The 22,211-nt window shown below is 44.1% G+C and overlaps 1 protein-coding gene across 2 annotated transcripts in view; it reads left to right on the top strand.

The window, feature by feature from the left end:
- Positions 1-22,211, top strand: part of PLXND1 (plexin D1) — a 316,145-nt gene that overhangs the window by 119,595 nt on the left and 174,339 nt on the right. For both annotated transcript variants that reach the window (XM_085624462.1, XM_085624461.1), the window contains exons 4-8: positions 205-305; positions 2,874-3,003; positions 5,939-6,116; positions 9,800-9,908; positions 14,180-14,282. In XM_085624462.1, coding sequence (XP_085480588.1) covers positions 205-305; positions 2,874-3,003; positions 5,939-6,116; positions 9,800-9,908; positions 14,180-14,282 — 621 coding nt within the window. The remainder of the gene's footprint in view (positions 1-204; positions 306-2,873; positions 3,004-5,938; positions 6,117-9,799; positions 9,909-14,179; positions 14,283-22,211) is intronic.

Here is a 22,211-nt window from a genome sequence, read left to right on the forward strand (position 1 = left end):
TCTAGCAGGCTCTGGTTTGCATTGTTTTTTGAATGACTGAGATGGGGTCTGTGGGAAGAGTGAGATGGTGTCAGTACGGAGAGTGTTGGCCATCATCAGATCTTCCTCGGTCTCTGCAATCCGTGAATCAAGGGCCTTCCTTCCCAGCTCTCACAGGCTCTGCTCTTGGGACAGTGGGTCTTACTGTGCTGTTCTGACTTACAGATGAGCCGCGTGAAAGTGGCAGACTGTGCGAAGCACTCCACCTGCGCTGAGTGCTTGGAAGCGGCAGACGCCCACTGTGGATGGTGCACCCTGGAGGCGAGGTTTGTCCCTTTTCAATAACATTTTGTCAGTCAGTTCCCTCCCATTACGCAGTATAAACCTTGAAGCCGGCCCATGATGATCAATATCAGAGGTGAATTTCCAGGCCTGTGTAACTGGTCTCACTGCAGCAGCTGACACCTCTGTGTCAAACTCTGCCTGGCGGGGAGCAGGTTACATTGAAAATCCCCAGGGCCTATTTCATAAGTTGCTCTTTTTATTGGAACTTACTTTCTTCTTCTTTGAATCGTCACACATCAGAAACTACAGGTTTACCACTGGTGTTGTGTTATTACTTTTTGTAATTAAAAAAAATCCTTTGCTTGAATATTTCCAAGAGAAAAAGGAGCACCTGCCAATGTTCTTGTTACTGTTGTTCTCCAGAGTGAACATATTTCCCTCTGGAGAAACCCTCTGCCCTGCACGTCCACTCGTTTTGGGGGTGTTGCTTTTCCCTTTTTGGCACCAAAAGGGATTTATTCCTGTTCCTGTTTGGGGAAAATCACTGACTGTTTCCAGGTGAGAAGGGGTTGGGAAGGAGTTTATTAATACCAACAAATGCACCATGTCTAAGAAGTGCTCTCAAACTTCCAGGTCAGTGTCCCCCAGGAATGGCCACTGTCCTCCCGCAGAAGGAGTTGCTAGAGTCGTTGTGGGCTCAAAAGAAGACATTTGCGTGTGCAAGTGGCACGGCAAATAACTTAGAATCCAGAGTGCTGCTCCTTCACTATGGCAGAGGAGAGCCGCTCCCCCCTGCCAGCAGCCCAAAAAATTAAAAATAAAAATGATTATAAACTCTTGTTTATTATCATTTTATTTTTGCTCTCAGAGCTGAGGCTTGGGGCAGGGCCAGGGGGATGACAGGCACTAGGGGGAGTATTTTGCGCTGTTATCAGTGAGCATGACGGTTTGGCTGGCCGTCTCAGGACGGCCAAACCGACATGCGCACTGAAGCTCTCGTCTACCCGAGCTGCATTGCCGAGCGATGCAGCGATGCAGCATGTAAGTGTTTTTTTTCTTCTTTATTTGCATTGTCATCCGTCCCCCTAGCCCCCCATCCTGCTACTCTATCGAGACACTGGCCACTACTGATCTGGAAATGTGGCTCTGGTCCTCTTCCTTGGGTTGTACGACGGTACAACGCAGGTAAAGACATTGTATGCCTTTACCAATGCATTTTTTACCATGTATGTTTTTATCACGAACATGCTTTTACAACGTAGGCCATTATCACGCATTGTTTTTATATATAAAACCAATGTATTTTTGGGGTGAGACACCCCACAACCCTAACTTACCTTAAATCCGTGGTAAAGGCATGCGTTGTAAAGGCATGCACATGGTAAAAATATGCATGCTAAAAAATGCGCGGTAAAGGCACAACGAGGTAAAAACCTCAATGTAAATTCGACTTTAATTGTCGGTTGTGCTCCTTGTTTTGAATTCCATGTGTTGCACAGCATCCTGGTGTTTTGCTAAATTGATTGGGCCTGATTGTGCGAAGCCACTTGCATGTGTAAGTTTGATTTCGATTTACGAGAACAAGAATTCACAAAAGGTGAGCCTTCACTCGTAAATCGATCTACTCATGCACAGTAATACCCCTTGAAGGTGTAAAATTGTGCAGGAGTAAATATTAGTCCAGGGGCCAGGAGTGGGAGTACTAGGGAGGGCAGTCAGAGATTTCCTTCAGTTCAGGGGATGAGCAGCTCACTTTGAAGAGTGTGAACAGGAAGGAAGCACCTCCAGAATTGGGGGGATATATCAGGTAAGAGGGTTCACCATGGGAAACACACTTTCACTGTGGAGAATAAAAATGTGCTATTGCACCAATGCAATGGCATTTCCCCGTGCACAGTTGTACACTGTGTACGATTGTGCATTTAGAAAGCACTTTGCATAATTGTACGTGCAAATGCACAAATGTTTTTCTGGGGTACAGCCCGGCGCGGCCGGCACAGATAAGAGGGGTGGGGTGGGGTGGGGTGGGGGGTGGGAACTCGACAGATGACGGGCTAGGTAAAACGAAAAAAAATAAAACCACTTACCTTGCGCACGCCGCATCACCTAGGTATGTGGTTTTATTTATTTTTTAATTTAATTTTACCTATACCGTCGTCTGTCGACTCCCCCCCACCCAGCCCCGCCCCACCACTCTCACCTGTGCCGGCTGCACCTGGGTACAGCCGCTAACCATCTCCATTTTTCAGGCATACTCTTAGAAACCTCTTTGTGACTTCCTTAAATTCAGGAATTTCACCATTGCGAGGCTGTAAACCATATTTACTTTGTGAATCGGCCCCAAGGTTTACCTCTGTGATTTTTTAAAACCCCTCTGATCATGTGTGTGTGCTTAATATATAAAATAAAACTAAATGAGGAGCCATATAACATATAACACTTAGGGGAAGTGATGTCATACATGGAGAGCGCGTGACGTGGATGTAATGTGGTGCTCAAGAGTCTTTAATGACCCATCCATTTCTGAATGCTTCCTTGTTGGTGTTCTTTTCAGTCCTTTCATTGAACCCCTCCTGCCCCTCATTAAACAGTGCTCTCCTATTTTCTAGATGTTCCTTGCAGCAGGAGTGCCAGCGCTCCAGGGAGCCCACATACTGGACTGGCATCAGTGAGGGACCGACACGCTGCCCGACACTCACCATCATTCCTGGTGAAATCAGCATAGACTTGGAAAAGCCAGTAAGTGTGCCCCCTACACGCATTCTTAGAGCTGTGCCTGGACCGCCCCAGAGTCCTGCCTCTCACGTTTAAAAACCTCACTCTAAGACAGGAGGTTTAATCAATATTTGTAAATATTTCCTGCTCTGGAGACAGTGGGATCAGCCCCTCCATGCAGCATGGCCATGTGATGACTTTCAAAAGCTGGATCGTAATGCAATTTACTGTAATTTACTCTGTTTTATATTCGATTGTCAGTATACTCTGGCGCTCCACACAGGGTCGGACTGGGACAAAAAATAGGCCCAGGTACCAAAATAAAAGTGCCCCCGTTAGCAAATCAGTTGGGGGTGGGGGCAGCCGAGCTGTTTGCCAGGGCCAGTTTGGGCCGCTTTTGTTGCAAGGGGCTGATATAAAACCAATCCCCGGTAACAAAAACGCCCCCACCAAGGGTCCACAGCAAACGCCCAGTGCCCACTACGTCCAGTCTGGCCCTGGACACGGGGTATGGGTATTTTGCAAGGTATGGAAGACTGCATGCATTTGTGTTTTCTGTAGACAATGCTTATGGTAATGAAAGGGAACTCAACAGTAGAAACCGGCCCATCTGGACATTAAACCAGCCCATACACTAATCCCTCAGCCCAGCCCAACGGGCACTGCCTGATTGCCCGATAGGCCAGTCTGCCCCTGGCTCCACAGGTTATTTCAACAGTATACTTAGAACAGAGCAAAGCGCCCAAAACCAACACAGCTCAGATATGTATTAAATGGCTGCCATGGGGCCCCAGCATCACATAACATTAACTCAACCTCCTACCGAACATCTCACACATAACTCTGTAAACCACTGCCTACCAACTCATATGCACACCACCTTACAGCGGTACACACTAGCATAGAATTCCGACTTCCTTCTATTGGTTGCTTACCACACATATACAACCACATATACAAACAACCACAAGGCATTAGGCATGCAAAGGAACTAAGGAATTAGGTAATCAATGTGGCGCCACCACAGGTCTAAGGACAGCACCAAAAATACAAGGGTTTCTGTATGGTTTCCTGGTGCGAACCTCAAGGTGAACGGATCTCGTACACTGGGCCGTACCATTGAACCCTCTAGTCGAAGGGGACACATCTCTAATCTGAGACACTCCAAGTGTAAGAAAAGAGGCGAAAGTCAGGAAAACATCCCAGCCTGGTAAGGATAGTCAGCACCCGGCGAAAGGCAGTGGGCCTCATTCCACTTGGCCACCAATCCCGGGTGGTAACTGTGTACCAGGCAAATACCCATATGGCATCATGCAGTATCTAACGGGTGCATTTGTCTTATTATCCTTTGCTTGGAACCTCGCAATAGGGTATAATGAGGCACGGTCACTCTTCTGCCATCCTATCAGCTGGCGGCTTCTGCACATGCGCACACATCTGCTCTAACAGTTGAACTGTAAGCCCATTGGACCAACATCAAACACTGAGACAGAATGTACTCAAGGTCTGAAGCAACACATTGTTCTTGGTGGAAGTGAACAGTGGAGTTACATTAGTCTTAGCAGATGACATGAAATAAATGATATTATGTATTGTGTATAAATTAATGAGCTCTATTCCTGGTGTCTTGTGATATAAGAGGCCTTCCTACTGCTCAGTCATAATATATACCTTATTCACCTGGCCAAGCCAGGCCACATTCTACAATAAAAGAGGTCTTCCCCCCTCTTCTGGGCACCAAGAGATATCCCTTATAATATTTTCATAGGACTTCTCTCATTCATCATTTTAGGTTCAGTGACTGTCGCTAAGTGACTTCCTCCAAATCACAGAGGCCCTGATTACAAGTTTCATGGGACTGGTGGGGTGTAAATTCGGAACCCGTAAACACCGGTACTGTGTGGTAACACCCCATTAGTATTGTTCAAATACTAGTTAATCCGCACTGTATGAGGAATAACCAAGCAGATCCATATTTACTGGGTCAGATTGAGCACAGAATACCCAATTCCATCGAATCAACGCATCCACTTCCCACCTGCTTTTAATAGGTGGTAAATAGGAGTGAGCGGGCAGCGCCGGGCACGGGATGAGTAGAGGGTGGGGAGGATGTAACGGAGCTGGGGAGGCTGAAGGCTAGCAAGGGGGGAGCATTGCATGCAACCACCATGCCACAGAGGGGTCTCAGGCCAGACAGTTCTAGCAGCCCAATCCTCATGTGATTTTACTATCTGGATTGTCCAGTTTTTAAACCCAGGCCGGTCATGGGCTATAACATCAGGCCAGTTGTGGTCAGATGGAGCTGTAAGTGCCCTGGAGACACCGCATCATCTGACTTGTAATTGGGCCCAGAGTGTCAATCATTGTTGAATGACAGCTGCTGCCGTGGAACCCAGAGCATTCCTCTAATGACAACTGCAGGGTCAGACTGGCCGATTTGGCATTGCCAGAAGGGCTGGTCTGACAGTTCATTGCATGTGCCGATTTCTGGCTGTTTGTGGGTCTGTTTTGTGGGCGTTGGTGTTGGTTTTTATTGTTGATTTCCCTGATATTACCACAAACATTGCCAGCAGCTGGCACACATGCATGCAGTCTCCCACATCTTGCAAAACCCCAGTGCAGCATATCTTTACAAGTTCAGAACTGCCTGATTTGCAAATCTGTGCTCATTTTTTAGCTATCCAGTTCGCTAATGGGGGCCACATTTACTTTGGCGTCCCGGCCTATTTCTGCCCCAGTATGACCATGGACATCTGTATGCTGGTGGGTGGAGTGAAGCAAAGGTGCCTGGCTGAGAGCAGAAGACTTGGGTGGTTCCACCCTCTTCTATACTGCGAAGAGATGAAGAACTCCCTCAATCACCTGATCTGTGATCCCCCCTCCTCCACCCCCCGTGAAATGGAAGCAGCACGTAACATGGAATGTCTTCAATATCCACTCTCAAATATTCCCATTTTAGATCATTTTTATGCACATCAGTGGCAATATCCCGAATCTGAAAGGAATGCAGATGTCGTGTGATTATGGAAGCAATACTGTCACAGCGGTGGAAGATCACGTGTTCAACCACGGTCTGCAGGTGGCAACGTGTCGTGTGCTGCCGCGAGAGAAGTACCCGGCGTTCCAGCCGAACCAAGGTAGGGAGTAGGGTGATGTGAGGGAAATGCTGAGGGCTGGGCAGGGAACAAATGGAAGGATGGAGTGGGGGAGGATAAGATGTCAATTTTTGCAATGGGATACTTCACTTAATCTGGTAGGTTCTTCACGTCCAATATTGATGGCTGGTGTGGTCTGCGGTTCAGGAACAGAAACCCTCAATTTAAATTATGCCTTTGTAGTGGTGCACTACACTTTATTGTTTGTGTTTTTCTAAATAGTTTATTAATTATTTTATTTATTCGTTTGTTAGTTTTTTGGGAGCACTCTCAGCTAACCTGGTTGTAGCTAAGGCAGTATTAGTATTAGAGACAGAAAGAGTAATAACAGAGGAGCTATGAGTGGATAGCAAACCAGAAGAGCTTTAACTCCTTCCTGGAACGCCAATGATTAACCCTGAGTCCAGCGGGTAGCGGGATATTGTTCGAGCGCCATGGCCCTAGCATGCGGAAGGCTGTGTTTACACTAGGTGTCCTCTAAAAATGTATCATTCTGACTAGGGCCTGCTGAGCTGGAACACAGATGTCTACAAGAGTGTAAACTGCAGGAAGTTCAGACTAGGAAACTGGCCCTCATTTGTTGTAAAAGGAGTACAAAATAAGTGCTCTCTTTTGACACAACAGTGGAAATAATAAACCCACCACATAGGAGAAGGCACGGTAGCATCTGTTTCCCTGCAAGCGATGTTGTATTTTCCTATGGATAGTGGCTGAAGTACTTGTCTCCTGTGAGTCACCTGCTGTCCTCATTCAATAGAAGGCTGTAGTAGATGTGCCTCTTCAGCCATGTGTTTGTTTCTCCAGTTGTTGTCTGGATTTATTGCCTTGTTGTAGCCAGGCCTTGTCTTCAATCATAGACCTGAAGGTTGGAGTGGTGGTCTCCTGCAAGCAGTGTGATGTGCCCATGCATCTGACGGCTGGAGCAGCTGCCTCTTTTAAGCTTTGTTGTGTCCTCATAAGCATTAATGAGTTAGTGGATGCCTCTTTTTCTAGAAAAAGCAAGGTGAGTTGTTTGAGGTCACCCTTGCAGTGGTAGTGATCATCATTCCTGATGCACAGGCCCTGTTCGCCGTTATCCTCGCCTACAGAAATCACAAAACCAGGACGTGAGCATCCTGCAGCAGGCATGTGTTCCAAACTTTAGTGAGAGGCAGAGCTTCAGCCAATCCCTTTTTAGGTCTCGCCTGATCCAGCGCAGGCGCTGGTCTGGCGAGACATTTTGTGAGGGCTCCAAAAAGTGCTACCAGGCCAGCCTAGAGCTACAGTGCATGTGCGCGGGCGCGCGCGTCGCGCTTTACCGCAATTACTTTCACTTTCGCGGCCGTGCGACCGCTTTGATGTTTGATCGCGATCACTTTCGTGGCCACTTTGATGTTCTCCGTGAGGCTTCAATAGATTGCAGCAGTTAAAACAAGCATTGGCATAGCCAATAGGTCTCGCTTTTGGGACCTTATAAGTGTTTAGTTATGCAACTGTTGCATGGCTAAACACTTATAAGGTCCCAAAGGCGAGACCTATTGGCTATGCCAATGCTTGTTGCTGTTTGTAAGTCCAAAAAGGCAAACACTTTCCAGATAGATGAACCAGCAAATCAAAACCTTCCATAGATTTTATTGTGTTTAAATCTCCAGGTTCTGAGCTTCAGATGTGTTATGCAACTACCAGATGTCCATGTTTTCCCTTTTGATGCCTTTTGGAGCCCCTCTCCCCAAATGTGTGCATGGGGGCTTCAACAAATTTAGTTAAGTGCTTTACAGTCCGTTTGATCTCGTAATAGAAAAAAATGTAAGCCAGGGAGATATCACCTGCCACCTAACACAACCATTGATTTAATTTCTTTCTGTCGAAGTCATTTACTTCCAAAAGTTTGGTCATGAAACTATTTAGACTTCCAAAATGCTAGGCATGGAGTATTATGACTCCCTTTCCAGAATTGTTAACAGAAGTTCGAAGTTCAGGTGGTGGGCACCCTAAGTAAAGACCCCGATGATGTGCTAGATGAAATTGGTAGGGAACTGGGCTGTCTGGATCGACCAAACTTGTAAGATTAAAATACACAAGCATATCAGCCCACAATCAAACCAAGCTCTCTTCTCGAGTACTGCCTGTGTCCACCCCAAGTCTTTAACCCAAGATTGACAGAGGTGTGGCCCACCCCAACAACTTCTCAAAGAGCTAAGAGACCACATTTGCATTGAGGTGAGCTGTGACTCAATGGATGGATGTTTTTATTATTCCACCAATGTGTGGTCATTTTTTTCCAAACTCTGCCTACTAGTTTGTTACGAACTTTTAGTACACTGGTCTCCTATTTTCTAGGTCACTCAGATATTTACACTTGTTTGGTTCATGGTCGTGGGTATGTTTGTCGCAAGGCCTGTGATGTTCTGTGCTGGCAGTTATTCTATATTACACCTTTTTTTTATAAAGCACATGCTGACCAATTAGTGGCCTCTTGAGTGGTTTTTAGTGTAGAGCATGCATTTGGGATTGTAGTTTGTCCCAGGCGGTTATCCGTGTAGAGTGTCTGCAGCCAAGCCTTGAGCCCGTTGAGTGAGGATAGTTTTCTTTGGGGTGTTGAATCTTCCATACGGTTGAGTTGGGGGAGTAGATCCTTCCACCTGATGATGCAATCCATGAAGCTACGTGTACAATTGGGTGGTCTCTGCAGGGTACATCGCAGAGGGAGTACTGGTCCTCTATTAAATCCGTCCAACGTTTAAGGTCTCTACCTTGCATTGGTTTAAGGTTTACAGAGTTCATTATGTGGAGAAATGCAACATGGAATTTTATAGACAACCCAAACAAATGCGTTTAATATATCCATACACTAAAAAAACACCAGGACCATTGAATGAAAGTCAATAGGAAGCTACTTAATAAACACGATATTTCGCAACAAGGTAATGCTAAGGCTCTATCACGGAAAGAGTTTATTCCCATGGAGATAATGGCCATATCTGGAGAAGCACAGCAGATCATCAAGAAGGGACGTACTTCGAGAGATGACATCCAAACAGGTGATACCATAAGAGGTGATGAGAATAGTTGTGATACCCAGTTCACCGATGCCGAAACAGATGATACTGAGAGAAGTGATATTCCTTCAGATGATGCTTCAAAAAGTGATAGTCTAAGAGGTGATGAGCATAGGAGTCATGATCACAGTGGTCACCCAGGTAAGGGATACCCGAAAAGATGATACTCGGAGGAGTGATATTCATAGAAATGGTAGTTGTCAAGTGATATCCAAAGAAATGGTGAGCATAGTGACGCTATACCCAAAGAGAAGATACCCATAGAGGTGATATTCATAAAGACAATACCTAATCCAGTGATACCCGAGGACCTGATGAGCACAGAGGTCATGGGCACAGTGGTGAGACCCAGTGAAGCGATGCCCAAAGAGATGCTACCCAGAGAAGGGATAGTCATTGAGATGATACCTGAACAAGTGGCACCAAAAGATGTGATGAGAATAGAAGCATTGTGGTGGTACCCACATAGGTGATATCCGAAAAGGGTACCCCAAGAGCAGAAGTCCATAGAGATGATGAGTGTAAATCTGGTACCCCATTAAGCATTTCCCATAGAGGGTGAGACACGTGTACTGTAATTTTGGGCCATTGTCTCACAGCTGCAATGTCTCTCTATTTCCACTGCAGATCATGTGACAATTCGAACGTCCTTGAGAGTCAATGGCGTAAATATCATCTGGACAGACTTCCTCATCTACGACTGCAAGAGAACTGGGGAAATGAACTCCAAAGCTGCGTAGGTTTTCACATGCGCCTGTGATGAATGCAGGAGAGGGTGATGAAGGGCAGGGGAGCTGCTAGTAACACATTATATAGCTCTTGACCTGTAGGCTTCATTCGTTCAAGCTGGTACTGTTCCATAGCATCACCTAGTAATGTGCACTGCCAGAAAATTAATGGTAAATTAAGTAGACAGCACAGGTGAAAAAGATGCCTAGACCCGACACACAAACTTGAGATGCCCAGCGGTCCTAACCCCATGACAGTGTAGGGTTGGAAAATAATCAGGATTTTTTTTCCACATAACTCGAACGCTACCTTTGTACACTTACTTATGTGGCAGCAATTCTGACCAAAGAAACCCTCTGACTTAATGGCAATTGGCACCATCTTGAGATTTTTTAAACTTTTACTCTTCAGACCTGAATTACCCTTCTTCCTGCACAAGATATGACCCCAGCTACGCATGCATACCCCGCCAGTGGAAATTAAAGACTAATGCACTTGATCTCACCAACCCAGGCGGATCACCTGGCACTAGTCTGGCCCCGGGGTGTATCATGCAGAGAAACATCAGCCCCACCACAATGTTATCTCATCTGGAAAATTCTGGCTTGTTTCCTATGTACACAAATTGTACTCAGCCCCTGGGAAGCCTTGAGCTCTCAAGCTCTAAAGCTGGAAAAGCTGCCACCAGAAAGTCAATGTCAACATTTAAAAGTGAAAATGAATGTCATATGTTTCTATAATAGTAGTTAAACCCACTGCGTCCTACTGAGACTACATTAAAAAAAGGCTAAACGCAGCTGTAAATACAGAGCTTTGCTCAAGAAAAGCGCATCTTGGTAGTAAATTGGAGTTTGACTCAATGTGTTGCAAAATGCAGAAGCAATCCAAGAGAACATCTCCAGAAATTCAGAGCCCCTTCAAACAATGCCTAACGTCCCACTGCCAATCTAAAGGGTTCCTACTACAACCAAATCCAAGCATAAATTGTCTAATAAAAATTGGGCCAGCAAACGAGAGCTAAATCAAAAATTGACAAATGCCCCGCCTACTGGCCCGATTACGCCTAATAATTTGACTGCACAAAAAATCGAGGGCCTCATTTAGAGGTTTTGACGTATGGCAGCGCTACAGGCCTTTCTGCTGCGTTTCCCTACGGCAATAGAAAAGGGCAGAATGCACCGTATCTATAAGATACGGTGCATTCCTGACCTTTTCCCCTGCGCAGGCGCAGAATGGGCTGCCGTGCGCCAGCGCAGACGCTTTTGCACCATGGTGCAGGGGTGCCTGCATTGCGGGGATGATTATTTATGTACAGGAAGGGAAACCTTTCTGTTCAAAAATAATCACAAGAGGCTTTTTCCTCTTTCTATGTGTGCTGCAGAATGCTGCGTAAGCTTCTGGCACTGCCTCAGATTTACGATTTCTCATAAATCTGGAGCAGTGTCAAAAGGCCATGAATGTTGCTGGGCACACCCTCAGCCACACCTATTGCACGCCCCTTTAACGCAGAACACAGTGTTAAAAGGACTGATATTTATCAGGCAGAATTAAGCCAAAAAAAGTGGCTTCATGCTGCCTGACAAATATCACGCAGGCTTCTGCTCCACGGAACGTCACAAAAAGTGACGTTCCGGAGGAGCAAGCAGTCTCATAAATGAGGCCCCAAAAGTCGATATAAAAACTACCAGCCACGGCCAGTATAGGGCGTGCCACCGGGCGGTGACGTGGGGCTGTGGAGGGGCAGGGTGGGAGGTTGTAAAATTCGGCAAACGGACGATTTCAGGTAAGTAACGGAAACAGTAAATAAAACTAATTTTGTTGCGCGCGCTGCATCGGCAACTGCGATGCAGCGCGCGCAACAAAATTCCTTTTATTTTTTCTGTTACTTACCTGAAATCGTCCATTTGCCGAATTTACAACCATCCACCCTGCTCCTCCCCACATCACCGCCCGGTGGCAGACCCTATATGGGCCGTGGCTGAAAACTACCTACAAAATCGAGCACAAATCTGAGTTTTTCCTCATGGCATGGATGCTTTCCTTTCATTCACAGACCTTGGCCCCCTTTAATGGGTGCTGCAAATGTTGAAGCTTCTATGCGGGTCAATTTTCTGCTGTGTACCTCAGATTGTAAAGATGAGTAATGTGTGATGTAAAAAAACATAACCGGGCTGTGTATTTCTGCCCCAGATACATGTTTCATTCCCTCACTTTCTCCCAGTCATCTGGAGGGGTCTGTAAACTGATGGCAAACAAACCCCGAACACGTATAACGTCCTATGTATAGCACAGGGTTTGAGATGCTTCTGCAACAATAAAAATGTTCTCTGCAAAGTGTTTTGCTGACCTTTCGAATCAGGGTCACGCTATATCTAATATCTAATATGAAATATGTACCTGTTTGGAAAAATTCCCCAAAATATAAAATCAATCTAAACGGATCTCAACATAGCAAGCACCAAATGGATGTATGATGTTACAACGTAAACTATTACAACGCATACTGTTACAATGTGGTTTTTACAATGCAGCTTCCATTACAACGCATGCCATTACAACGCATGTACCATTACAATGTAAATTACTATTCTAACACTGCCGGGTGCTTACCTCAGGTAAGGTGCTGGTCAGTGAGGCATATGCGTTGTAATGGCATGTGTTGTAATAGCATGCATTGTAATGGAACTTCTGTTGTATTGGCTGCGTTGTAAAGACATTGCGTTGTAATGCCTTTGTTGTAATGGATGTTTCCCGCACCAAACTAAACACCTGTGAGCCCAGCTCAAAACTGTGCAATATAGTGGGAGACAATTTAAACTCCTGAATAACCTTCCAAAGGCTGCAACAAAAATCCTCAATGCACTTTGACTAAAAATGAAAAGCAAGTCAAAACATTGTGTAGTAGTCCAGGATCAGCTAGTTAAACGCTCGCCACTGACAACTGCTGTGATATGCAGTTTATGAGTTTCAATCATTCCAAGGCTTAGTCGCCCTTCAATCCTTCCAAGGTCATTCACTTGAACCCCATTAAATTGTGCAATAGCAGAACTTGCTATTTACAGCAAAATGAAACGGTGACAATGCAATGTGAACTGCTACATAAATTAAGTTCAATCAATCAATATAAACTCCATTCGGTCTTTGAAATAAAAACCATAAAAGTACAACAATCCATGACACACACTTCAAAATCAACCTCGATATTAACAGCTTAAAAATCATTGTCGATATCAACAGTTTAAAAATAGATAGAATAAATACAGAGTTAAAAAGGTCCTACGAAGAAATAAAAGATAACAAATTTCCTAAACACCAAGGGAGGTTATTCACAGCTGTATCTGAACCTAACAGCGACTTTTAAAAAACCTAAGGGGCATATTATCAAGGACAGCATTAAAAATTATCGCCGGATTAGCGGCAAAAAACTGCCGCTAAAGCGGCGATAATGGGCTTGATAATATGCCCTTGGGGATTCCAATTGAAGCCCATGTTCTGGTGTGAACCTGGGCTTCTATTGGAATTCTCTGCGGCATATTATCAAGCCCATTATCGCCACTTTAGCGGCAGTTTTCTGCCGCTAAACCGGCGATAATTTTAACGCCGTCCTTGATAATATGCCCCTAAGGACACTAAGAATAATGTCTCCCGAAAGCCTTTGCAAGTATATGACGCATGGCAAACCTGAGTAAAGTTGTTTTTTTTCAGTACAGGAAGAATATAATGTTTCCTCTGTACTTTATAGAAGCTACAAAACATCCTGAACTGTAACGTGTCCTGTGGAGACTTACCGTCGAACATAAGATTAACACCCCTGTTCCCCCCTATGCATAGGCTAACAAAAGGGGCAATACAATAAAATAATAAATTTAGTTATTATCATTATTATAATTATTTTTACTGTTATTGGTATTATTGTTGTTGTTAATAAAAATAATCAACATCTTAATAACAAAGTATTAGGACACTGCGTCCAATAACCTAAGATTAGGATAAGATTAGATCAAAGTTCGTCCTGATGGGTATAGGTCTCAGGGGCGTAACACAGGCCCCCCGCAGTGCGGGGGGGGGCCCAAGCTCCAGGGGGCCCCCTCAGCACTGCACTTCAGCCGGAGAGCTCTTGATATAGTCCGGAGGGGGCTCCTCCACGTACCTTGCAGGGGGGGCCCCTCAATTATCGTTACGCCACTGATAGGTCTACGTTGAACAGCGGCCTCCGCAATCCTCCTGTGAGAAGGACGGCCCCCGTCTAATGCCTCGCTACCTCTCGTTCCACCGCAGGTGTTCCAGCTGCCTGTCTTCCAGATGGAACTGCTCCTGGTGTGTTCAGAAGCACTCTTGCGTCGCCGCTCCATCGGAGTGCCAAGATTTACTCATAGACCGGGTAAGACCAGTTCGACTTCCTAAGGATTTTTATGCATAGCCTTACCTTGTTATTGGTAGAGAGAAATCTCTATTGGAAATCCTGGCGAACATTATTACGGTGCTTGGACAAAGTATCGGAGAAAAAATATCATCTGGGAAAAATATTGTGTCAAGAATATCGAGAACAAAAATATTGTGAAGGTAAGCTTCTTTGAGTAAGCAAAGTCTTAATATATACAAGTGCACATATACGTACCTTGCCGATATATATCTGCAAAGTCAATAGATGGGGAGTTAAGAACAGTAAATCTGTACTTACCTCTTTGCACTCACCTGCATGATATTTTCGTCCTCAACATTTTTGACACAATATTCTGTCTGCACAATATTTCTGTTTCTGACCTTTTGTAAAGTGATCCATTATTACATTATTTTAAAGAGTATTTATTTATTATACCTCAGCTCAGAAATATGATAGTTCAGGGTTAGTTAGTAAGCCTCAATTCTTCTGAGTGTCACCTCCCTGATTACTGCCCTCTGTGGAGGACATATGTCCTCTAAGGAACCATCATTGTCCAACAATGCCTATATTTGTACCATGGCATTAAAGTGGACTTCCGTTTCAAACAGGGATGGTGTTGGTTTGCGCTCGCGCAGCCCCACCTTTCCATGACCTTCCCTGTATTCACTGGAGGAGATATTTCAAGTGTGCTCCACACCAACTTTTCGACTCCATCTTGAACGATGCAAAAATTCAACATATTTTGCAGATTTTATGTTTGGTCTTTCCGATAGAGGATCTGAGCGTGAAAATATAATTATTTTACTATTGTTTGATACGGTCCCAGTGGACTTCAGAAGACTGTACAGATTGAATCATCTTAATAGGGGAAGCATACATTTGCGTGAAAAAATACATTTATATACATTGAAACTTGAGCTTGGCACATATAGCATGAGGGAAGATACATTGAGAGCGTTTAGGGATCATGATAGTTTCAGATTGAGATTAGGTTTAAAATTGCTTATATGTGGAATTTAATAAATGGTATGTGGATCGATGTAGAAGAGAGGGGTAGAATACACATTTTAGTAAAGGAACAAAATTAGAAGTTGGTAAAAAAAATGGATAGAAAAAAGGGAAAGAAAGAAAGTAAGAAGAAAAAGAACCAGCACTTGAAGAGCCCTAAACTTAAGCACTTAACTGTCTCAGTGGACTTTGGAACATGGCAGGAGACCCTAGTTTATTGATGTAGAGTTCCAAGGCTGCTCCCGTGTTGAAAGCCTTTCATGTGGCACAGGTACCACCCCTGGGGTGCACTGCAGCGTTGAAAGGGAGCCCCTGGTTTAATCCTTGACTCCCCTCGCCAGGAGGGTGGGAGACACGTTCATGGGGAGAGACCCGCCAAGAAGGGGTAAAGGCCCAGCACGCAGCACATCCATCTTCGAGTGTGTATTTATCTAGAGGCCGTGCTGCGCTCCCGTGACAGGCGAAGGCCGAGGGCCGCCTGACCGGGCCCGTGAACCGCTTAGAACATGATTCGCGGCGTGTTTTCCTTCCCTTCATTCGTCAGGAGCGCCCGCTTCGCTTGAGAGATCCGAGGCCTGGAGGGTTGGTCCCGCGTGTTGCTTTTGTGGTTCGTCTCCCACTTGCCTCCCTGTGTTTGTCTTGATATCGAATCCTCCCTCCCCAGGGGGCACCCACCGGGCATGGATAAGATCAATGTCACGACAGAAAGAGAAAAATCTATGTTTTTTGGCGAGGGGTTGGTTTGTGTCAGAAGGAGAGGTCAAACAGGCTTTTAAAATGGCGTGCTGCCCCAGCGGCCATGTTTACAATGCTGAAGCGCAAGGACTTCTGGGAAGATGACTCAGCCCTGACAAAATAGAGACATGCCAGGGTTGGAAAATCAATCTTCTGAATGGAGATAACTAACAAATATATCAGTACTCTATACCAGCTTTCACTAGAGGGCCACTCTAGCCAATGAAGTGTTCTTATAAAACAATTTTATATGAAAATAACTATTTTTGTTTTCAGGCTGCCTGGTGAGGGTTGCTTAGAATTATTTTTGACCAGGGTTTCACATCAATGTTTCAGGTTTTGGCTGCTCAGTAAGGAAGGGCCAGCGTCCGCCCCAAAACGAACCATAGACCCCAATCACAAACTGCGGCATTTTGTAGTACGTAAATTAGCACTACAGCAGTGCTATTCACATACATGTCAATAGACCTGTTTCAGACGGGAGACTGTGGATTTTTTCAGCTAAAAATGTCTTCATTTTAGGTATCTCCCTCCTAAAATTAACTTTGCTGATATATCTGCCAATGGAAAAAACATACTGAAACCTTGGAGCAAGTCAAGCACCACACATGAGCAGGCAGTGGTACTGCAACACATTCCCATAGAAATTAGTGGAGGCAGGGAAATAAAATAACATCCCATAGGAACTAATGATATATATTGGCGCCGATTGACGAATCCTAGCGAAATTTTCAAAATAGGTGGGGCGCTCCGTTCCGCTCCTTCCCTGAAAGTCTCGGGCGGATTCGTCAAGCGGGGGCTGAGAAAAAGGGGGGGTCCCAAAACGCGTTTTCCCCATGCATTTTTCCATAGGACCTTTAGTCCAAGCTACAGCCCGAACGGCTGAACAGAATTACTTGAAATTTGGCAGAGAGGTAGTCCTCAGGTCAGGGATGTGCCTTTTGCAGGTGTGGTGTAAATCTGTTCAGTATTTCCTGAGAAAATAGCATTTAAAAGCATATATATATCTATAAGCGCGCACCGTGCGCGTACGGTAAACTTACCGTACGCGCTCGCTGCCGAGCGCCAGCGCGATTCTGATTGGTTGTTAGATCTTAGTAAACATTCGAATCGGTCGAAACCAGGAAGTGTCGGCCGCCATTTTGTCTCTCGCAGTCTGAGGGGGTGAAAAACAAAGGTGGAGAACGTGAAAAGGGGGCAGGGTGGACAATTCCTGACCCCCTAGCCTTTGTCAGGGGGTCCCAAAAGGACCCCCAAGGGCCAAAATTTCTTAAATTTTTTTTCGAAAAATCGCTGAGTGCGCGTAGCGTGCGCGTACGGTAGAAACAGAAAAATTCCGCGAAATGCGTAACGTGGGCGTGCGGTGCGCACGGTGAAAAACCTTAAAAAAATACAAATAAATACATAACTTAGCATTAAAAAAAACGTACAAATTCACTGAAAAAACCATAGGTTTCTCACACGTTATAGTTAGGAATTAGCATTTAAAAAACCTTGCAAATTCACTTAAAAAACCATAGGTTTCACACATGTTATAGTTAGCTGGACATTTCACTCGTGAAAAAGCATTGAAATTCCCCCGTTATAGTTAGTGCAGGCAACTATAACTCACGCGACCGCAATCCTCTGCTGATGACGTCAGATATTACATCACTGATGACATATGTGTCTTTCGGAAAAAAAAATATTTGTAACATATGTATAGCTAAAAATTAATGGAAGAAGACATGGGTAAATAAGTGTCTAAATACAGTGACTGACGTCATCAGCAGAGGATTGCGGTCGCGTGAGTTATAGTTGCCTGCACTAACTATAACGGGGGAATTTCAATGGTTTTTCACGAGTGAAATGTCCAGGTAACTATAACATGTGTGAAACCTATGGTTAGTGAATATATATATATATATATATATATATATATATATATATATATATATATATATATATATTCACTGAAAAACCATAGGTTTCACACACGTTATAGTTAGGAATTAGCATTTAAAAAACCTTGCAAATTCACTTAAAAAACCATAGGTTTCACACATGTTATAGTTAGCTGGAGATTTCAGTCATAAAAAACCTATGAAATTCCCCCGTTATAGTTAGTTCAGATAACTATAACTCGCGCGACCGCAATCCACTGCTGATGACGTCACACATTACATCACTCATGACATGGTCAGTGGCATCACTCATGACATCACTGATGATATCATCCTTTGGATAGAGTGGCGGTCGCGCGAGTTATAGTTATCTGAGCTAACTATAACAGGGGAATTTCATAGGTTTTTTACGACTGAAATCTCCAGCTAACTATAACATGTGTGAAACCTATGGTTTTTTAAGTGAATTTGCAAGGTTTTTGAAATGCTAATTCCTAACTATAACGTGTGTGAAACCTATGGTTTTTTCAGTGAATTTGTACGTTTTTTTAAATGCTAAGTTATGTATGTATTATTATATTTTTGATATATTTATTTTACAATAAACTACGTATTAAAAAGTTCTTTGTTTTTTTTTAGTGTTATTCAAGGTGCGTGCACCGTTGGCACACCGTGCGCGCACCCCGCGACTTTTTGACAAAAAATAAAAATGTTTTTTTCGGCCTTCGGGGTCCTTCAGGGACCCCCTGACAAAGGCTAGGGGGTCAGGAACTCTCTACCCTGCCCCCTTTTCACGTTCGCCACCTTCCTTTTTCACTCTCGCACTGAAAACAAACAAAATGGCAGCCGACACTTCCTGATTTCGACCGATTCGAACGTTGGCTGACATTTAACCACCAATCAGAATTACGCTCGCGCATGTTAGGGTGCGCGAACCGTGCACGCACGGTGCGCGTACCGTGCGCGGCTATGGATATGTATGTGCTTTTAACTGCAATTTTCTTATAAACTACTGAACAGATTGACTCCATATATACAAAAGGCACTTCCCTGACCTGAGGACTACCTCTCTGCCAAATTTCAAGTAATTCTGTTCAGCCGTACGGGCTGTACCTTGGACTAAAGATCCTATGGGAAAATGCATGGGGAAAACGCGTTTTGGGACCCCCTTTTTTCTCGGCCCCCGCTTGATGAATCCCCCCGAGACTTTCAGGGTAGGAGCTGAAAGGAGCGCCCCATTAGTTTTGAAAATTTCGCGAAGATTCGTCAACCGGCGCCAAAGTTATTCAAAATAGAATTTTCAGATTTCCTATGGAAACACGGTCATATATATATATATATATATATATATATATATATATATATATATATATATATATATATATATATACATATATATATATAGTTTTATATATATACACACACATCTCGACACTAGGATGGGCAAATCAGTTAGCGATATGTCCTTGAAAGAGTCAGTACTTCAGATATCTTTTGAAGCTTGAAAGATCAGTGCATGTATATATATACATACACACATGTATTCATGAAAAACCAAAGGCTAAAGTGACATAACATTTCAAACAAAAATGAAACCACTGACATTGACCAGATATGGTTAGCTCAAGTAACTGTAACTCGTGCCCCCACCATGCACAGTGATGTCATAAATGATTTCATTTCAGTTGTCATCGGTGATGTCATAAATGATGTCACAGAACATGTCATGAGTGTTGTAATATGTGATGTCATAAGCAGTACATAATGAGGGCACAAGTTACAGTTACTTGACTTAACTATAACTGGTGTATTCCAGTATGTTTTGAGTTTAAAATGTTTTGTTTTAACTGACGTTTTCACATAAACATATAGGGGCACGTGCATCTACATAAATACAGATTGCAAACGGGCAGATTCGCAGAATCCGCCCCTTTGTGACCATTATTTTTGCATTTGGGATGCATCAACCCAAATGCAAAATCGCAATTTAAGTAATCGTAAAATTTGCGATTACTTAAATTGCGAATGCATTTAGAGAATCGCAAATTGCGATTCCCTAAATGCAATACATGATGCAATTTCAAATTGCGAATTTGCAATTAGAGATCGCAAAATACCATCAATTTGAACTTGATGGTAATTTGCAAAAACTTTGAAAAATGCTCAAAAGTGCATTTTTCAAAGTTTCATGTTACACACACACATGCCCTTGGGTCATGTATGTGCGTAACGTGTGGAAACATGGCAATTTCAGGGGTGCAACAGGGTGTCCTTTTGACACCTTTGTACCCTTGAAATTGCATGCGGAATTTTCGAGTACCAATTTGGTACTCGCAAATTGCGCATGCAATTCCCATTCATTCCTATGGGCCTCTAGGCCCATAGGAATGAATGGGTAGCCATTCCTTAATTGCGATTCTAAATTGCGAGTCGCACTTAAGGAATATGTAGGGATCGCAATTTGTTTTGCAATTCCTACATGCATAGGGATTTGTGAGTCCTAAATAGCAATTTCTTAAAATTCGCTATTTAGGAATCGCAAATCCTGACTTTGATGCATGTGGCCCCTAGTCTCTTAAACATTGTTTTTTTCAGTAAACTACAATACTTTTTTTTCTACATAAAGTATGATTTTATTACTGTACCTAACTATGCCAACCTTTGGCTGTGCACACTGTGAGGCTAACCCCATCCCCCGCCACACACAGTGCCCAGCTGTGAGGAGTTGGCAGCAGGCTCTGCTCCTACCCTGCTTGCCACCCAAACCCGCTCAGCACCAAAATAGAAAGCAGATATCATTTTTGTAAAAAAATACCAATTAGTACAATATTATCATTATGATTTAGCCATTTAATTAAACATAGAATAACCCCCAAGGAGAGATATCATTGAGCTGTATTATGTACAACACAAACTGGCTATACTATAAAAGAAAAGAAAAATAAGTTACAATCAAGAAATAATAAGGAAATGCGGATTGGGTATGAGAAACAGAATGAGAAGGTGGAGTAAATAAGTGGGTTTTCAATTTAAAAGAGAGTAGGGATGGTATCAGGCAGATTTCCACAGATAGCTAATTTCAGAGACCAAGAGATTGAAACCTTGTCCTGGGCAAGGGTATGGACTACCAAATTATATGTTGACCTTACAGTGGAACACACAAGATGATGGACGGAATGTTGCACATTGGCAAAACATTCACCCCTAGTCACAGATCCATCGTTATTTTGCTCACCACGCCACCCCAGTTCAGACATGGCCATATGCAAATCAGTCTTGACCCTGTGCCTCATGGGAACAGTCCAGCCCGAACTGCCAAGCCATGTCTTCCCAGGACCGGAATCAAGCATCCTAGGACCGGTTTTGGGGTTTCACCCTGCTTCAGCCAGGATAGCTTGACTCCAGTGGCATAGTGAGCACGGGACCCACGTCTGGGCATACCCTTCCCACATAGGGCGAACAGCAAAATACACAAGATGATGGACGGAATGTTGCACATTGGCAAAACATTCACCCCCAGTCACAGATCTGGGTTTAATCCATTGTTATTTTGCTCACCACGCCACCCCAGTTCAAACATGGCCATATGCAAATCAGTCTTGACCCTGTGCCTCATGGGATCAGTCCAACCGGAGCTGCCAAGCCATGTCTTCCCTGGACCGGAATCAAGCATCCTAGGACCGGTTTCGGGGTTTCACCCCGCTTCAGCCAGGATACCTTGAATCCAGTGGCATGGAGGGCACGGGACCCACGTGTGGGAATTGTGATTTCTATATGCAGCAGCTCATTGAAGCCTATGAAGCAGTTGAGTCTTGCTAATAATAATCCATATTCGTAAAGCGCAAACATATCACCCCTTAAGGTTGTGAAGGCAGTGGTGGCCATCAGGCAGATTAAGTGAGCTACTGCCCAGAGTCACATGGTGCTGAGCTGAGCTGCCGCTAGCACCAGGGATCGAACCATGAGGCTTACACTCAAATAGGGAAGATGTCTACACGTCCTACCTCACTGACACTTCCGTACTGCGGAAAGGGTGGATGTGTTTTAAACATTTTTGGAGAGCTTGTACTTTGTGATTTTACTAGTCTTTTACACATTGACTAAAGTCATAGAGAGGCCTTGGGTCATATCCAGAAGATTGCTGATTTTCCAAAGGAAGTGTGCGCAGTGACCCACAGTTCACATGGACTTCCTGCCATGCTCTGCTCTTACCCGCCATTGCTTCCAGAAGAGTGTTCTCGGGAATCGAAATCATAATGGGAAGGAAATTGAATCAGAGGATGGCCAAGTGATATTTCCA

This window comes from Triturus cristatus, chromosome 9 (genome assembly GCF_964204655.1).
Source record: "Triturus cristatus chromosome 9, aTriCri1.1, whole genome shotgun sequence".
In the NCBI taxonomy this organism is placed as follows: domain Eukaryota; kingdom Metazoa; phylum Chordata; class Amphibia; order Caudata; family Salamandridae; genus Triturus; species Triturus cristatus.